At 40.1% G+C, this 18,789-nt stretch overlaps 1 protein-coding gene across 1 annotated transcript in view; it reads right to left on the bottom strand.

Moving 5' to 3' along the window:
• Nucleotides 1-2,349: 2,349 nt before the first annotated feature.
• Nucleotides 2,350-18,789, bottom strand: part of LOC139740041 (G-protein coupled receptor 54-like) — a 100,812-nt gene continuing 84,372 nt past the window's right edge. Inside the window, exons 2-3 of the mRNA XM_071650634.1 lie at nt 4,505-4,640; nt 2,350-3,662 (exon numbers count right to left, since the gene is read on the bottom strand). Coding sequence (XP_071506735.1) covers nt 3,049-3,662; nt 4,505-4,640 — 750 coding nt within the window. The 3' untranslated portion in view covers nt 2,350-3,048. The remainder of the gene's footprint in view (nt 3,663-4,504; nt 4,641-18,789) is intronic.

Here is an 18,789-nt window from a genome sequence, read left to right on the forward strand (position 1 = left end):
GACATAGCCACGCTTTCCTCGTGCTACGTCACGTGTCCTTGTGCTAGAGCACGTCCCTGGCAATGCTAACCTTATGATGTCAGGGTTCGCTGGATGGGCTGGATGCTGGTACCGCACAAGGTAATTCACGGTTTAAGACCAGACAACCATGTGTAACTCGAAAGGATTTGGTGCATGTCATGAAAACACTTGCTATTGAAACAGTGATAATGAGATATTAAGGGTGGAATTTCACGGAGCACACGAACGATTTGCGAAGGACGCGAATGACAAAATCCAACATTCGGAAAAGTTTTTCTCCGAATGTGTTCCGACAATGAAGCCGAAAACTATTCTTGCGCAGTTTGTGCGAAGTTTTCACGACGTATGTGCGAATGTCGTGTGTATCATTGCTACAGTACAGCATGTTACGTACACGAAGAACACGCGACGGAAATGCGAACAACGAAAAATTTCCAATAATCATGGGAGAAAATGTACCCAAGGAGAGGTGGAAGCTGTCTTGAGTTGAAATTTTGTTCTTTCCTTCTATTTCTCCTTTCTTTTGTTCTCATTTCTCTATCGTGTGCTTGCCTACATTTTTTCCCTAATGCCTATCTCCACTAGTAAAGCCTTTTTTTTTTTTGCAGTTCCTCCAACACATAATCTCTACAGTTTTTAATTTCTTTTGTTACTATAGTTGTTAATAATTCTTTGATGTTTAGATGTATGCTACGATTTTTATTTGTAGAAAACGAATAGGTGATACATCCCCCAAACGTGCGCTAAACTTTCGCGAGAACATCTCAAAAGGTACGCGAACAGTTTGCGATTACGTCGTAAAATGATCGGAAAAACTTCGCAGATTTCGCGTAACATACGCGAGACATTCTCCAAAGTTTCGGAGTCTGTTTGGGGTTTCACGAACATTTTGCGAAGTCTTGCGAAGGTCTTGCGCATATGACGAGGCTTTACAGACACTTTCGAGAACAATTCACGAGCAAATCACGACCAAGTGTGCGGAAAAGGTTCGCAAAAAATTTCAAACTTTTTTGAAATTCTCGCCGAAGTAAAAACGACATTCGCGAACAATTGACGACGCTTCCGAACCCTCACGTTCGTTTGGCGATCTTTTGCAGACTAAAATACGAATGCTGGATTTTGCCATTCGCGTCCTTCGCAAATCGTTCGCGTGCTCCGTGAAATCCCACCTTAACACATGAATCTCCTTTTTAGTGGGGGTGGGGTAGGGTTGGGGCTAAAAGAGAAAAATGAACTATAAGGTTCAGTGACTTTGGCATATCATTTATGATACGCTCAGGAGTTCTGTCTATGTTGCTCTGCACTCGAATTTCCACAGAAAAAAGGGGGAAATATCTAACTACACAGTTATAACAGACAAGAACGTTCCTACCTCACAGTCTGGCAGGGTAGTTTTACACCGAGGCTATGAAATCATTATGCGAGTCCATTTCTTAGATGCATAACAAAACAGAGCAGGGCAGAAAGAAAACAAAACAACACAGGACGAACCTGCAGACAACGAACCGTCAACATCAGAAAACCCGCTCCGGCAAAGATGCAAGAATACGATATCATCGCATTTCAAATCGAAAACATCACACAGCAATAGGGTGAACCTGGGTTCCCACTATGCATATATCTGCGCCGACACGTCAGTCCAACCATTAGCCATTAGGCCGAGTCGTTTCTCTAAGCGCCATCAGTGGCATTAGAGGCGACGAGGTGGAAATATACAGCTTTGACCGCGACGCCTTTGGAGACCATTTTATCAGTGATATCCGATCCAAATTACTGAGCACCCTCCGGGATTGCAAAGGGAATTTGAGCACCAGGAGATCACCTGACAGCACGGCAGAGAAGTAGGCGGGTCATCAGGGAGACGCGTCATGGCAATGTACCCGTGCATCGGTATAGGTTTAATGACGAAATACACGAGACGCCAATCCACATACTTTTCATCATGTCTCCACTATTGATTCCTCTATTTTAACAGCTGTATACATTATGCTCTGCAGACGAACTTTGGCTGACTTTAATGCAAATTCGCTTATTCTCAGGACGGAGTGCAGGTTGCGCGTGTGTCTTCAAAAGTAGCGATGTATGGCAGGTGGAACACAGATATAGATACATTCACAGATCATTGGTTGAACAATGTGCTTCAAATGCGAACACGCTTTCAGTCCTTTGCCACCTTCGTCCTCGATCTGCATAAGACAGAAGCGCGAATTCCTCCCGATGTGTCCGCACAGTTACTCCAGTCTCTTCTTTTCAACAAGAAGCAATGGATGGGATCGAGGCAATTAGCACTCCTTGGTCTTCAAAACGATCTTGAAACAGCGGCCGACATTTGAGAGCGGATTTCCCGCGCCTCTCCTTTATACTAGGAAATGTCCAATGTCACAAGAACTGTCCACCGTCGCATCGCGCTGGGGTCTTGGGTTGACGTCCAAATGTTCTTTACTCGCCCCATTTTAAAGACACTTTCATCGGCCAACCGTCCTATCCTGATTTCCAATGAGTTTTCGTTTGAGTGAAGTCAGATCTGAAATAAACAAGACGGGTGAGACAATACTTAGCTCACGTAAGTACCATGGCAATCAAGACAGCACCACTGTATAGGAGAGGACAACGGATGAGCTGATACCATCGTATCACGAGCCGGCAACGTCTGCTTAATCGTTTTCGATATGAGCATGATATCCGTCTATGACATGGGGCCACAGCCAAGACCCGACGAGGCTTTGTCATGGTGATGCAACATAGTATTATATCACCGTATGGTACATCTACGATTTTCAAGAGCCATATATCAAAAGCAGAGCCACTGCTCGTCTAGATCACATCCTGCGCCTTTCCGTCGTGTCATATTATCATTGAATCTGGCTGCGGTTTTACTTAATCTGCTAGTTTCATGCATGCAGAGAATTGGTTTCTCGCACTACATGTTGCATCTGTGTCAGTTTCTTTTTTTTCCTTGCACAATTCCTCATATGCAAGATGTGTAACCGACGAACCCTACTCATGGCTATTGACAATACCTGAGGCTCACAGTTTGGTATCGCACGTGTTCACTGACGAGTACTCGTTAAGGTACTTGCCTGCTTTCCTATAACCAGCGTTTCCGGTTGGCTTTTCATCTGCACTCTCCTCAGGCTCGACGCAGAAGGCAAAGACTCGCTTGAAATGCTTCTTGAAACTAGCTGTGGTGAATGCATATATAAAAGGGTTTACACACGAGTTTGCGTAGCTGAGGCTGAGAGCAAAGAACTGTATGCCTCCAATGGTGACCAGGTCCTGCGACCTGCCGAGACCACTGCTGAAATTGCTCCACATCAGCAGGCATTGTATGGGAAGCCAGCACACAGCGAAGAGCAGGACCACGATGAAAACCATGCGCGTAATCTTGCGTTTCTGGCGTATGGAGCGCTCGTGAGCGGCCGCGCTCTCTGTGCCTGCACTCGACTTTCTCCAGACCATGAAAAGGATGTTGGCGTAACACGCGAGGATGATGATCAGCGGAAGGATGTACATGGAAATAAAGGAGAACAGGTAGTAGTACTTTTCGTGGAGTCCTTGGGGTCCCATGGCCATATTACAGATCTTGGTTTGTTGATCGAGAGTCTGGTATATTGCCACCGGTAGATGAACCGCGAAGGAAACTATGGAAGACCAACCAGACAAATTAGAGAGATTAGGATCCGTTGCATAAAAAAAAAATAAATATATAGTAACTTCACAATAAATGGTAACTACAATAACAATACCATTCCACAGCCAATCGAAGCCAAGAAATCCCAGATGGTTACCACTGACTGTAGAGTTACCGTTAATTGTAAAGTTACTATGCAGGGGCTAGACAGTAAGCAATTAACATTAGGTAATTCATTTCTACCACAAAAACTGTGACAATTACAGTGTCCGGAAAAAAAAGTTTTACCATAAGTCGAATGGAGGTCAATATTCACAAGAAATATAGGCCTTCCTGAGGAGCAGTCAAAACGGTTGCCAAATGCACACACACAGAAAGACAACCAACAAATATCCAGTTTATACGAAGTCGGTTCTGAAATGGAGGCCATAATTAATCCCTCATACAAAAGGGAAAATGTATGATTTTGAAAGATTTTGAAAGTACTGAAATATGACACAACAACCGAGTCTATCCAGCCGGTCTGTACTCTTAAGTACAGTAGAAATAAACATCTAACCCGGTAACTGTTGTCTCATACTATCTTTAACTTTTTCTTGAAGTGAATCTCGTCAATTTTGACTTAACGACGTGGATATATGCCGTTCTAAATCCATGTTTGTTAAGGGGTTTCTTAAAAGAAATGAGAAAGAAATTTGGTGGTAGATGTCAAAGGCAATGCGGAAAGAATGTTGTCTAGTTTGGAATTGTAGCTATTGCCCAGTCTAACCCCAGTGCACTTCGGCTGTAGTGGTATAGGTTATCATTTTTTTTAAAATCTAAGATTATGCTTGGCATGTTTTAGCACCTTACCTAACCAAATGGAGACGTTGATGATAACTGCTTTATTTGTCGTCCTCGTGGTCCGTGACTTGACAGCATGAACGATGAGAATGTACCGATCAACCGACATGGCAGTAAGAGTTACACAGGTTGCCTGGACAGTGACCTGGAAAGATACAAAGGTGGCAGGCGAAAAAAAAGGTCACACTCCCTTCAAGCACATCATATGAATAATTAATAAGACACATAGAGTGGGAGGGGGAGGGGGTGGCGGGAAGAAAGCCCCATTATTAACAATGCGAAATCTTTCAAATCTTGTGGATTCGCCGGCAGCCAGAAAGAAAAGGGCCTTGCGACGGAGAGCTCCGACGGAGGAGAAACCCGAGCTGAAATTAGAAGCCGCGCTGAAACGACAGGAAATGAAATGCACATAGAATTTCCGGACTGAGAGATGGACAAATAAAATCCGTGCATCGGCTGAGCCAGTATTTATTTGCCCAACTACCCAGCTAAGTGAACATGCTGTGGCGTACAACCTACCACTTTTGCAACTTCTCGTGCGCGTGTTGCTTATGATATGTCGTAGTGTCTCACCTTTCAATACAACGATTCAGTGACGTCGTCGAATTGATTAATCTTTTATGGTTCTAATCCTACTGACAAACTTTCCCAAGAACCATTACCTTACTAAAATACAATACAATTCATACATTAGTTGTTGGAAAATAGGAAAATGCTGGAGTTGCCACAATTAACTTTGTGTTTGTTTGTTTGTTTGTTTGTTTTTTGGGGGGAACAAAGCGAAACAAAACAATGCATATATAACAATTGAATATGTTATTACACCAATTATTACTTTTCTTCTTCTACGCTTTCCCAGTCTTGCATTACAATACAAATTGATATTACTTGAAGAAATCAAATCTTCCTAGCTTGGAAGCGCACAAACTGGCTTCCATTATGTATTAAGTTTTATAGATATAATTTCCTGAGGCTCGAGTAAATATCGATTCAGGCCACTGGTTCCTGGTAAGGGCAATCCGATAAAGTATTAAGACCATAGATAGTTCTATTCAGTCGTTTTTGGAATGCCGAACAACCTCTGGCAAACTTTGTTAAAAATCTGAATTATGTTATTGCATTGAACTTTGATATGCTGTAACGCATAATGTCCGTCGTGATGTTTGACATCTTTAAGGGCTTGATCTGTCTCGAACTAGCATTTTTTCTTTGAATCTTTATCTAAAAATTCTCAAAATTAGCAAAAAGCTCAGAATATTGTAAATCTTTGGAACCATCTTATGATCGCCCAGCTCAAAACTCGCAAAAAGTATAAAAGCAAAAATGAATTCGATTTAAACGCTATCTCTAAGCTTTGAAATTATAAAAACGTGTGACTCGTTTAAATTGGACCATCCTAATTCATTTAATAGGTTACTGAAATAAGAAAGAGTTAAGAGGTGCAGTTTCTCAGAAAAAGTTAGAAAGAGGATTTAAAGGTTACGGTCACTCAGGTGTGCTATGCAGATTTATTGTATTCCCAAGTGAAAGCACGAGAAAAAAAAGATTCAGAAAGAACTACGATGACTTCGGCTTTGTTTTAGGTCGCCAAGTTTTTACAGTTCGTAGAGAACAGATTACTATCCTGGGTAAGACGAAATTAATTTTAAAAGTCAGTCTGTCAACCAAAATGACATGATTATTTTTGTCAGCTTATTACAGAGAATCCTAATCTGGGCGGTGACCTGTGCTCTGTCAACTGAAAGACAGAGGTATTTAAAAAGATTCCTAATTCGACTTCGGCAAAGCGAAAATGAATATGAGATGCTTATCTGAAAATAAAGTACAGAGAGATTGTTAGAGAGAGGGAGGGGGGGGGGGAGAAGGGAATTGAGTGGGGCGAGGGGAACAGGGGACGGTAAGACAGAGGCAGCTGCCTTCATGTCGTCTGAGCGAGTACCGTTACGTTGTCCTCGTGACGGGTATTGATTAAATCATTTCAAGCAGTACACTACCCTCGTCGCGTGCAACATACAGGAAACAGGAAACCGCAGGAGCTGCGTCCTGCTGGACTTATGGCAAGAAACATCTTTTTTTAAAATGATCATCAGGTGGTCATTGCGATACACCTTTGGAATATGCGACAATTTTAGAGTAGGTAACATCATAATTGTCACGAACTGATTCTGATTCCATAACGTGAATCAATGAAAACATACAAGAAACAAACAAAGAAGTAACAACCAACCACCAAGCAACAACAAAAACAATTACAACAACAAGAAGATATGATACACTTCAATATTGTTTTGGTAATTATTTTCTGTACTATTGTCATTCTATTTGTTAGATTGAAAAAGAAATGTGTATATCAGTATCTACGTTTGGCAAAGGAAGTATTCTGTTACGTCGTACAGTGATATACGAGAGTGAATTGATGTTTCTGGTATTATTTGAATGGAAGTGAATAGATATTATTTGCAACAAAGGGACAACAACAAGAACAGATCAAATACAAAGAGAGAAAAACACCCAAAGGCCAGCTTCGGATCTTAGTATGCTGCATATTCCGAGCCTGTTCATTACTTAGTGTCTACTTATAAAAAAGAATAATTGTTCTTTATTTCCATAAGCTATTGCATTATTGTTTGGATAGCTTGATTATACGCGCGTAATAACCCAAGCTCAGTTTTCTCTGTAGAGTTAAATGTGTCAGTTATGAAAAGAAATTTGGTTATAAAGAGTAATAACAATGATTATAATATAAGTGATACTACTTATAATCTTTATGACGATCAATTGTCATCGGTATAGTGATTATTCCTAGCAATGCTTTCGGCATTTTTTTCTCACCTTTATTAGTATCATCGTTCTGCCTGCAAACAGCTGGCATTTCTGCGAACAGACATACGAGTAATTCAAAGCGTACAGAGTTTAGCATCATCTCTTAAAATGATGAACGCTGGCAAACTAACGAGAAAATCGTCCAGCATTTGAGGGGCTTTCCTTTCGTGAGGCTTCGTCACAGAACGCGGCAAAAATCACACCGACACACACTATACATGGTAATACAAGACGTCGCATTGGCATCACAACCATATACCATTTCGCCGACAGAGTACGTGAAATCAAACACAGAAATTGAGCTATCGGTGCATGTGATCTTATCGTGCTATATAGGGACATCAATATTTTAGATTTGATCATTCGCCACCGATCCTTGTACTTCTTTCACCCGTGAAAGTAGAAGGTACGACCTTACAAAATGTCTCCCCGTAAGTCAATACAACCCCTGAAAAAGAAGGGCATCAACAAGGGGAGAAGTAGAACAAGAGGATCATACAAAAAAAAAACCAAGTCTGTCTTTATTCTTCATTTCTGTGTGTCAGTTGCATGACAGTGTGTATGTTCGCAAAATATCGCAAAAGTGCAAACTTTGGTCAAATTCGAGGGACATGAAGATTTTATAATTGCAACTTTATTAATTATGCTTTCGTGTAAATATCCTCTGTGGATTCATGGGGGGGGGGGGGGGGGCTTAAGTTCTTACGATTAATTCCCGCAATGAAATAGCAACACTTTAGACATGAAAATTCGTCGACCTAGAAGTCTATCAAACTCCGTTTTTCCCGCTGGGTTGAACGTCTCTTAAATAATAGTAATGAGGATAATTACAGTGATGATGATGGTCATGACGATAAAAATGATGATGATAGCAATAATCGTAATAATGATAATTGAAATAACAATGTCTGCCAAGGCGAATACCAACACCACTCTCTTTTCAAATGATGTTTCAGAGAAACTAATGGCGTCAAGATTCCATTTTCTGAAAAATCGTCACGGTGCCAAATATTTTTGAAAATTCCCTGATGATATCTTTTTTTATTTTGATTTTTAAGGGAAGAAAAGGTGACTTCAGTTTGGGCTTGCTCACAAACTCATGAGGACGATATCTAAAATGCTAATCTAATCATCATCTCACCTAATTATGCACACGTCAAGAGAGACACGGTGACGTGTTTCAGTTCTAGGATTTCTTAAATCGTTCTTCCACGGTACCCGCAATTAGTGTCTGGGAGATTATTTAAGTCTTCTTCAATCTATGCCGAAATCTATCTTTCAATAATAGAAATAATGGAAAACTATACTTCTTCCTCTCTTTCCCATTTGTTTATTTGTCTTCGGTGTCTTCGCAGTTGTTAACCATTCACCAATTTTGATCCTGTGTAAAGTCATGACTTATAACTATGTTCTTATCCTAAGGTCGTCTAAAGCTGGACATCTTCAGTTCTGATTTAAATTCAGTAGACATTCTGTACGTCGTGTGTACAGCATACTCTGCATCATTGGCGGACAAACACCTAGGTATAACACCTCACATAATGTACATGATTGTGTAATCGACACAGATTAACTAGATAACATGTTCACATCTGATTCTGATAGCCTAATAATTTTTCTTGTTTAGTTACTTTAAGAGATTTTTGCAGTGAATTCGAAACAAAAGATAAAAAAGATGACCGAATGGTAGAGGTTACAGTGTTCCCTTAAAATGATTTTATCCTGTTTTGAACCAAAAACAAGTAAGCTCTTTTTTATAACATCATGCCTGGCATATTGCTCTTATAGTTCTTTCGATACGTTTATTGGTGATGAGAGCTTTTGAATGTTAAGCGTATATTACTTTCCGCGATTATACCTCTTGGAATTTGGCCTGCCTGTTGTTTTTTATTTCTTTCAAACAGAATTTAATCTATTTCGTATTTTCATTTTATCATTTCGTAATACCCTTTTGTCACCCTTTCACCTCGTGAACAAATCAAGCTCAATCATCAGAAAGATAACCACAATTTTAAGCTGAAAGTAAAAAATCCGTTATGATGTTGTTGTTATTTTTTTGGAAAAAAATATGCAACGTAATCCGCAGTTTCCAATATTAATTTCTATTTCAATTCATTTTCATATTGTCATGTAATGCCACAAAATAATTACAACCATACAAATGAATACAAAAGCAAAGTACAAATTAGGGGAAACAACTCTGCGGATATGAATTTAAACTTATAAATGACCTGTTTACAGTACAGTCAAACCTGCCCAGCGGCTACTGAACACCCACACCGCACTCCCCAACTCTGAGAATAATCCCCTTTTAAGACCCTTAGCATAGCGGCCATCTGTGCAACGGGACCAACGCCCACCAGTTACGTTTGCGGCAGTAGATTTTAACCTGCTAAAGGCGACCACAGACCATACGAAGCTGGAGGAGAGCCGATAATTCAAAATGTTTTATATGCTTTGGAGCATGGCGAACAGTTCAATGATTGCCATCGCTGTATTCATCTGCCATTCAGGCCTAGTAGTCTTGTTTGCTGTATGATGCACGCTCCTGTGCGATATAACGCGATCAATTACGGCATTGTTCAGAGCATGAAACAGCTGCATAGATGTAGCATGTGCACAACGTAAAAAGATGCATACAATGGTGTACCTGTGTGCGATACATACGAGATGTCGATCACCTGTTTATAGCGGTCACCTGTCTATAAACGGCCACTCTTTTCGTTACACTTGGGTGGCCGCTGTAGACGGGTTTGACTGAATGTATGATAGTGAGTATGAATTTGCAAATTTAGAGAAATAGAATGGGGCTTCAGAAAATTTAAGCTTGTTATTCCAGTGGCTGGTGACAGAATAGAATCACGAGTAAGGAAATATGGAACACTAACATAATTTATGTTAAGAACAAAAAATTAGATCAAAAATATCACTTAAAACAGTAACTGATGTTTCTACAGGAAATGAGGCTCAGAGCAGCCACATGACGCACTATAAAGTAATACATTACTGACAAGCGAAGACATTGAATGAAACAACAACCAAGGTTATGACAATTCAAATGGGAATGGGCGCAGTTTGCTTTAATGTGTGAGGGTGGCATATAATGCATAACTTACAACATTGGATAGTGAGAAATTCATCCGACTCGTGAACATAACACGCAAGAAGAATACAGCGCACAAGCCGCTATCCAGCAGGGGCCCCCGAACCAATTAGTGCGGTAAGCATGGTAAGCATGTGGGATACGTGAGAAATTATATGACGAATTACTAGCTATTCCTGCAATATTTGTATCTGGAGATGTTGTTTCTCTTTTTTTTTTCATTGTAGCACACTTCTCCTTTTTTTTTCTATCTGTGACAAGGTTTAAGAAGCGCAGTTCCAACTTTACGAAGCAGGAACATTTCTAAATCTTAATGAATCAAACTTCATCCGGTTAATTACAGGTAATCAGAGACGTCTACAAATAGAAACTTCCCCAGCGGAGTAGGAAGAAAAACAGATTAACGGTATATTTCATCGCAGTTCCGTCGTAACATAATGTCATTTTGTATGATAGTGATTCCTTATGCTTCTCGAGTCATCAATGTTATTCAATCACTGCAGGGATACGCGGCAAACCTGATTGGGTTATCTCTCTGAGAGCAACTCAAATAGGCATTTTCACGGGTGATGGATTGAATGAAAAAAAGAAAGAAAATAAAAACGAACTGAAATAAAATCATGGGAAGACGGTAACAAAAGAGAGATAAGAGAAATCTCAAAGGAGCAATGCAGTGCAAATGCATGTTGAGCTGCGCTGATTCATGATACCCTCAACATCCATATTGCTGCGTGTTTCCATGTCACTAATACCATTAACAGAAAACATTGCAGGGAAGCATGCAAGGTATGCTCATCTAGGGGATGATGCATTCCAGTGTCTTTTGTTAATCGCATTAGCAATGATCTTGTCATTGACAAAATCTTGGTTTCGATTTTTTTTTGGTGTGTGTGTGGGCCTATCCCAGTATAATCAGAAGAAAAATAGTAGAAAAAAAAATTCATGAAAGATATATGACACGTATCTCGATTTTTATCTGGCCACATAGAAGATTAGGGTATTGCAAATCCTGGCCTTGCATGCCCGATAGAGTAATCGGCACGATTGTTCTAAGAATAACAATCAATAGAAACATAATTTCGTATCTAGTTACATTGTACTAACTCATCTTCGACATCTTTTCGGACTGTGGTATTGTTACGATTATTTGGGTTCTCCAACTTTTTATTCAGTTATACTAGTTTATGATATATTATACTCATGTGAATATTCATAATCATACTATCTATATATCTATCTATCTATCTATCTGCATAACCGTTCATTAAATCATACTTTTTTGACTCAAGGCGGCGATAAACAAAATTCATTTAGGTCTTCATGCTGTGTGATGGAAGGTTTCGAATAATCTGCCGAATTTGATAATCGGATTACTTCGGGGACATTAGTTTTTTTGCAAACAGGAATAAAAGAGCGAAGCTGCGTTTATCTCGGGGCAGGTGGTTTAACGCCCATCGCGTTTTTTCCCTTGCATGCTAAAACTGTCTCATTAACTTCATTGTTTACCCCCCAATGTTAATCGGTGATGATGTGGTCGATGGTCTTAAAGGTCATGCTTATTATACTGTCTCTCTCTTCATTTCAATTCACGACGAAAGGCGGCAGCTAACATTTTTCAAGAAGTCCCCTCTTCTTCACGGCCATTTCCTCCTCTCAATATCAGTCTCCGGCTGAAAAGGTCACCATGACTCGCCAGGATCGGGCGCAAAGGGAGATGGGAAGAGGGAGGGGGGAGCAATAAGTTTGTCCTCGGTCAGTGCTCTATGGACTCTGCTCCTGGTCCCCTCCACTCTCCAATGGCCACCCCTCTTCTCCCCTCCTCTCCCCTCTCCCCTCTCCCCTATTCTCTGCTCGTTGGCCGGGTCAAACCTCCCTCCAGCGCGGCCGGGAGATGGCGTGACGCGTTTCCTGCAATTCGCCGGCGCGTCTCCGATTAACAAGCACCTCGCTCGCTGTCTGCTCGCCCAGTGGATTTGCTGTGATAGGCAGGGAGGGAGGCTTCGAGCTGCAACTAAATCACTGGAAAAAAGATATTGTCCTGCGAGGCAGATGGGACACTCATAAGCACTAATAACAGATGACACTAGTCATCAGCCCGCTCATGAATAAAATGGTATGATATGCCGTAAATATGGAATGATTCTGAGAAGAACAAAGCTGAATTGACATGATGAGATATTACATGCTTGGAAAAAAATGAGGCCGAAAGGGACGAAGAAAACGAGAAGAATGAGTCAAAATTGTAGGCAAAGAAGATGAAGGAAATATTACGAGACAAAATCAGGAAGGAGAAATGGGGGATTGACGACGGCCTCCATCCCCCTCCCACCCTTCCCCCAATAAGGCAAAGAATAAGAAGATCAAACAACTAATATTACTTAGTATTCGGGAACGTACCCACCACTCCCCGGCAGCTACTACTGCAACGCATTTAGCAAATACATGTATAGTTTATCCGCGCCAAAGGATGTACGAGAATACATAAAAGTCAAACATTCATACAGTTCTGTCGGTTGAAATTTTGCGATTCGAATTGTACCAGACCACAAACTCGCTCCTTGCCTTTTTAGGCGACACCCGCACCTACGCTTTCGTGTGTGAATTCATTGATGATAGACTATCATAACAAATGGATTGGAGAGATGACGATGATTACAACAACAACAACAACAACAACAACAACAACAACAACAACCTCGATCAGCTACCAGGATTTGGATGGACCGCTTGGCTCACTCGATGTCTACTCTATGGGAGGGTCAGTAAACCTGTTCGCCACGCTCGCATAAAAGAGATTATGGTGGTACAATGTACTAGGATCGGTCATGATAATGTTCATTACAACCTTATAAAGAACTGGAAATGTTTAATGTACATACAATTATTACATTGACCGGTTGACAAGTAGAACACATCCAAACCCGGTGGGCGGGTCGTCAATTTGTTGAAACATATCCAGGGTAGGGTTTGACTTAGAAGAGTCAAAGAGTTATAAAACAAAACAGACATTCAATAAATAGTTAAACAGAGCTATTGATCCTCATAATGGCACCAAGGTCTCAAGGCAAACAACCTGTTGGGGACAAACAGTAAAACAGACACGAAATAGTGTCACATATCGCTTTCTATAGACAACGTTAACATAATTAAACCCTGCAGGACGCATTCCAGGGTCACAAACTTAGTTGATGTGTCAAAAACAAACAATCTATCAATCAAACAAGCAAACATTTAACAAATAGACAGACAAACAAGTAAAATGAACATCAATCTTATAGAGTATATTTAGTGTCTTCACACAGGACTGGTGAAGAAGTTTCAAGTAATTAGACAATATGAAAATAGGTGAAATGACCTTGGAACCAATACCAGCCAACGGAAGCTTCAGGGCACACAGACGGAACGATTCCGTACGCCCAAATACGCACATGCAATACTCTCAAATATAATCAAGTCATTTGAATCTAAGCCCTTTACCTCACCGCAACGAAAATATAATCACTCACACAATGTGTATTCGTTTGTTAGTAGCGTAAACTGTCAATAAAGTTCATCAAGAAAAAAAAAACATCGAAGGTTTGTGAATATCGAAGTTATTTACTTGTCATCATAAAACTGCATCAGTATTGATCTCTGAAGATTCAAAAGTAAGAAGGGGTAGACCTACAGAATTTGTTTTATTACACCGATGAAGAGGATATAACGTGCAGGGCAGAAAATGAGAAGGAATCCAGGCAGTATAACACAATCATCGCCTGTGGTGTACAAAATGTCAACGACTCCACGTGCACTTTTCTCGGTCACGTGACCATGACGTAAAAAAACCCCAGATTATACTTTCATTTTTTGGGGGGTACACGTTGGCACTATTCATGCAACTTTTATTTCATGAAGAGATCAATCGCCTTCATTGTACAGAGAATGTGGCAGTACGCATATCTGACTGATGCATTAAACAGAGGAAATAAGAGGCCGACGAATAATTAATAGGTGAAATGACTGAAAATTACGAGCACTACTGCATTATTTAGTACAGTATTAGGGGATCGATTCATAGGTTATTAAAATTGACTCTGTGGATGACTTGTCCATAAGCGGCTATGAAATCTATTTAGCTTTTATGAAGTCTATTGCGATTATAAACATTGTAAATACAACTTACACTGTAGTTGAAGCATTTACTATTCTGTTGCTTCCTTGTTGAATGGAGAGGGTTAAGAAAGAAGCTTGAAAATAATGAAGGACCCTATCACATTACATATGCTGAGGTGATGCAACACCTCATCAACAGCGAGGCCAGCTGCTCCTGCTTGCTGAAGGGGAAAGAGTCGAATCATCATCACTTTTTTTTTGTTACTCTTTTTTTTTTTGCTCTTCCGTCCAGACAGGGCGACTATTAAAAAAATCATTGGGCTGCATATTACTTCATATTTTATACACACTTCGGGAAGGGGGGGGGGGGAGGGGGAGGGGAGGGGGTGGTAGATGCCAGGATGGGCGGGTGACGTGCTGAATAGGCTCTCATGAGTGTGTGGGCGTGGGCATCTTTATTTATCAACGGGTCAACGGCCTTCTGCAGACTCCATTTTCCGATTTGTTCTCATTTTACTCTGTTTCATTATCAATACCGTACCCTCTCGTCTTTGACTTCTTACCTGCGCATACCACTTCACAGGACGCTTGCGTGACAACGCATTATCAAATTCACTAGACCAGAAATCTGGAATGAGTTGCCACTCCTCTAAGAAAAAAAAGTTCCAGCTTCCTTTTAACAATTTCAAAATCGTTCATGATCGCATGATAACGTTACTATGACAACACTTATGAATGGGCATATGTTTTACTTGCTTCTCACTGTCTCTCTAGCTGAATGCAATGTTTCATTGCCTTATGCTGTTTTTCATTCTCTGTCCCCTCCCTGTCCTTGTTCTGCACGTCTGTTATTTCCCATGATTCTTTGTCCTTGCTATAAAGTCATCAGGTGCACGCCCTCGTCAATTAATGTCAATGTCTGTAATGTATTTCTGTGTCTCCGTCTCTGTCTGTCTGTCTGTCTGTCTGTCTGTCTGTCTCTTTCTCTCTGTCCTTCTCCTTGTCCCTATCTATGTTTGTATCTCCATCTATCATAACTTTATATATTACAGTATATATATATATATTTAATTTATGTTACAAAATGAACTCGCCACGGGTTTTTTTTTTTTTGTGTGTGTGTGTGTGTGTGTGTGTGTGTGTGTGTTTTTTTTTTTTGGGGGGGGGGGGGTTGTTATTGTTTTTTATTTTTACTTCTGGAGCTGTGCCCCCAGCGTGTTCAAAATATGATCGAAATTGTTATTTGAACTTATGTATATTGTTTGCGGGAAATAGATGTCATTGAACTACAGAATAGTTGTATGTGTGTATGTGTGTGTGTGTGTGTGTGTGTGTGTGTGTGTGTGTGTGTGTGTGTTTGTGTGTCCATGCGTTTGTGTCTGCACGTGTTTCGCTCTGAATAATTTATTCTGCGGCGTATGGATGGATTACATAGCCGTGCATCTCGACATAATTTTCCCGTGGGGCGGTTCTGTTCCGTTGTTTACCGCAGCGCCGCATGATTTAATCCTCTCAATTCTTCAAGCGCAACAACAGTAAATGTAGCCTAAAACGGGCTGACTGGTAGAAATAACGAACGTTAAGACACTGCGTGGGAAAACTTATCATGGGGAGAGAAAATAGTCCACATAACGGATTTCTAGCTATCACAAAAAAGAGTACAAAGTGAAAATGAAATAGGATAAATTAGAATCTCCGTTAGCTCTCCGTTAACCCCTTCGATGCCAGGGACATTCGACAGTGAGGAGGCTAGTGCTATGGGGTTTTTTGTGCCAATCAGCAACGACAGCACACAGAGGGTTACAAAACGAAACGAAACAACGAAAAATAGATCCTCTCTGTAAACTCTAGAACACATTTGATAGTCAGCTAGCAAAGGAAAAGTCAGAATATGGATGAGATAATATTGCCTTTGCAAACATTTTTGGAGAAAACTTCAACACAAAAACAAAACAAAGAATAGAATTACAATACTTGTCAATCATAAAACAGATTCTCAAATTCTCTCTCCCCTCTCTGCCTCCTCCTCTCACTCTGTAACGTGTGTGAAAGCAATTTAACATTACAATTATGCATGTGTTTACCTATGTATCATAGATCAGACGTCACACAAATACAAACATATACACCTTATCATATCATAATATGAACATACAATAATATTGTGTGTGTGAACGAGCTTCTCTGCATTTTCGTAATTCTAATAGATAAATGATATGATATTTTAACAGTAGCACGCCGGAGAGAAAGAGAAAGAGAGATATACCAATTCTTGTGGGGACTTCATTGGCATTCCAGTGTGAGAGAGCGGATACATTGGTGTACAACTATTTATCAATGCACTGCTTGACGGTGCATCAAGCGAATTTTGTCATCAGAATTTTACCCGGGCCCCTTGGGATGACTGTTTATGAAGTGGCTTAATGAATGCCAATTAAGTAACCATTTTGACCTCTTTTATTGCACGACTGAACCATCCCAATAGGATAGGAAAGAGATGAAAAAATGAACTTATATTCTATGTAAATGGAAATTCCTTTTTGTGGCAAACTACCTTCCTCCAAACTTGATTAGGTTTCATTTTCTTTCTTCATATTCGCTTGTTGTGATCGATGATGCCAAGGAAACACGTTCGAATCTGATGTATATCATAAAGCTATATGGTAACATGGACATGAAAATGACGGTCTTTCTTTTCCTATCCATTCGGATAGGAATCCATTCTTTTCCAAGGATTGTTATCATTTAAGAGAATCATCTAGCACATCATTCATAATCTGCTAACACTTTTCAGGGTGCTTAACCAAGTGAAGTCTTCCACACAAAATACTCACCAATGTACAAACTGAAGACCATCTTGTAATAAAGGCTATCCAGCCATTTTTTTTTTCAGATGGAAGACGAACAAATAAAAAAAGACAAAAAACAAAACAAAACACTGCCATCCATTTATCTCACTTAAATGATATTAGTAATTTCTTGACTACCAGTAGACAGAAAATTATAAGAGCATATGCTTTTCCGTATGTGTTGAGATTTGTTTTGACACTTCTATGGAAAACAGTATATACTTTAAAATCTGCATATCAGGAAGAGTAGAGGTTTTTTATTTGTGGACGAGTAATTTGACGATTGTCCTCTTTTGCTTTATTCCAATGTTTCCGTTGTGTTTGCGGGTAAAGCGTAATATCGCATTAATCTAGTGAGCACTTTGATCAATGGCATAAGGAATCAGTTACGATGGCGCTCGTTCAACAAATTAAATATACTCGACATTATTGTAGCTTTAGGCTAGGATCAAGGCATCTTTAATCAATTCTCTTTATGATGTATGTATTCACCAGAAATCAATTCCTTAACCTAACTGGGAGCACAGAAAGGTATCATATTACCGGCATGGGTCAAGGCAATAAGAGAAACAACAATAACGACGAAATACATAATTATTTCGAGTAGGTGTTCATCAAAATTGCAAGTACTCACTTTTAACAGGAATTCAATTCAATTCAATTCAATTCAATTCAAAGTTTATTTCATTTTTCGACAAAACATATGTTTCACTTCTTTTGGTAACAGAGAATGAGGTAAATAGAACATAGAGAAGTGAAAAGACTGTACAACACTAAAGGTACAATTCTAAAGGTGGGAATACACCCTAATGGTAGTATCCTGATCACTATGATCTAAAGCTTTAGAGGAAACTTTAAACACACTGCGCAACTGTGCTTTTCTGCTAGGCGCTTTTCGTAAATCAAACAAACAAACAAACAAAACAGAAGGAAGAAAGTACAACATAAATTTAAATACAAGCCATGAGGGCATAAAATATTCCTACACCATCAAAGTCTATAGAGGAAGAAAAACACACGGGTGTGTGAGATTGCGCCAAAACCTCACACAACCACGACCAGATGCAATGCTGCTACAAGTAATAACTGGCACGCCGGTATATTCAGAAAGGCAAAAAAGAAAGAAAAAAAGGCGGGTCGAGACAGCGCCGACCGCTTGCCCGATCAGAGAGAGAGAAACTGACACTTTCACCCGGTATTCATCCAACACAAGGGAAATGCTGACATTTCGTTTCCAGTCTCATCACTTGCAAAGCGGATTTTAGTGGGATGTGAGTGGATACTGTAGGTGCGTGAATTTGCAACACCTAGACGAGAGGGCTTTTCTTGACTCGTGTGTATTTAGTTGCTGTTACTGTTGTTTCTTTCCTGCAGGCAGGATTTATCCAATAGGGTGGGTTCGGAAGACCAAGCCCCGTGTCATGGCT

Source organism: Diadema antillarum, unplaced genomic scaffold (assembly GCF_040938485.1).
Source record: "Diadema antillarum isolate AM-2024a unplaced genomic scaffold, OU_Dant_1.0 seq00000829_RagTag, whole genome shotgun sequence".
NCBI classification, from domain to species: domain Eukaryota; kingdom Metazoa; phylum Echinodermata; class Echinoidea; order Diadematoida; family Diadematidae; genus Diadema; species Diadema antillarum.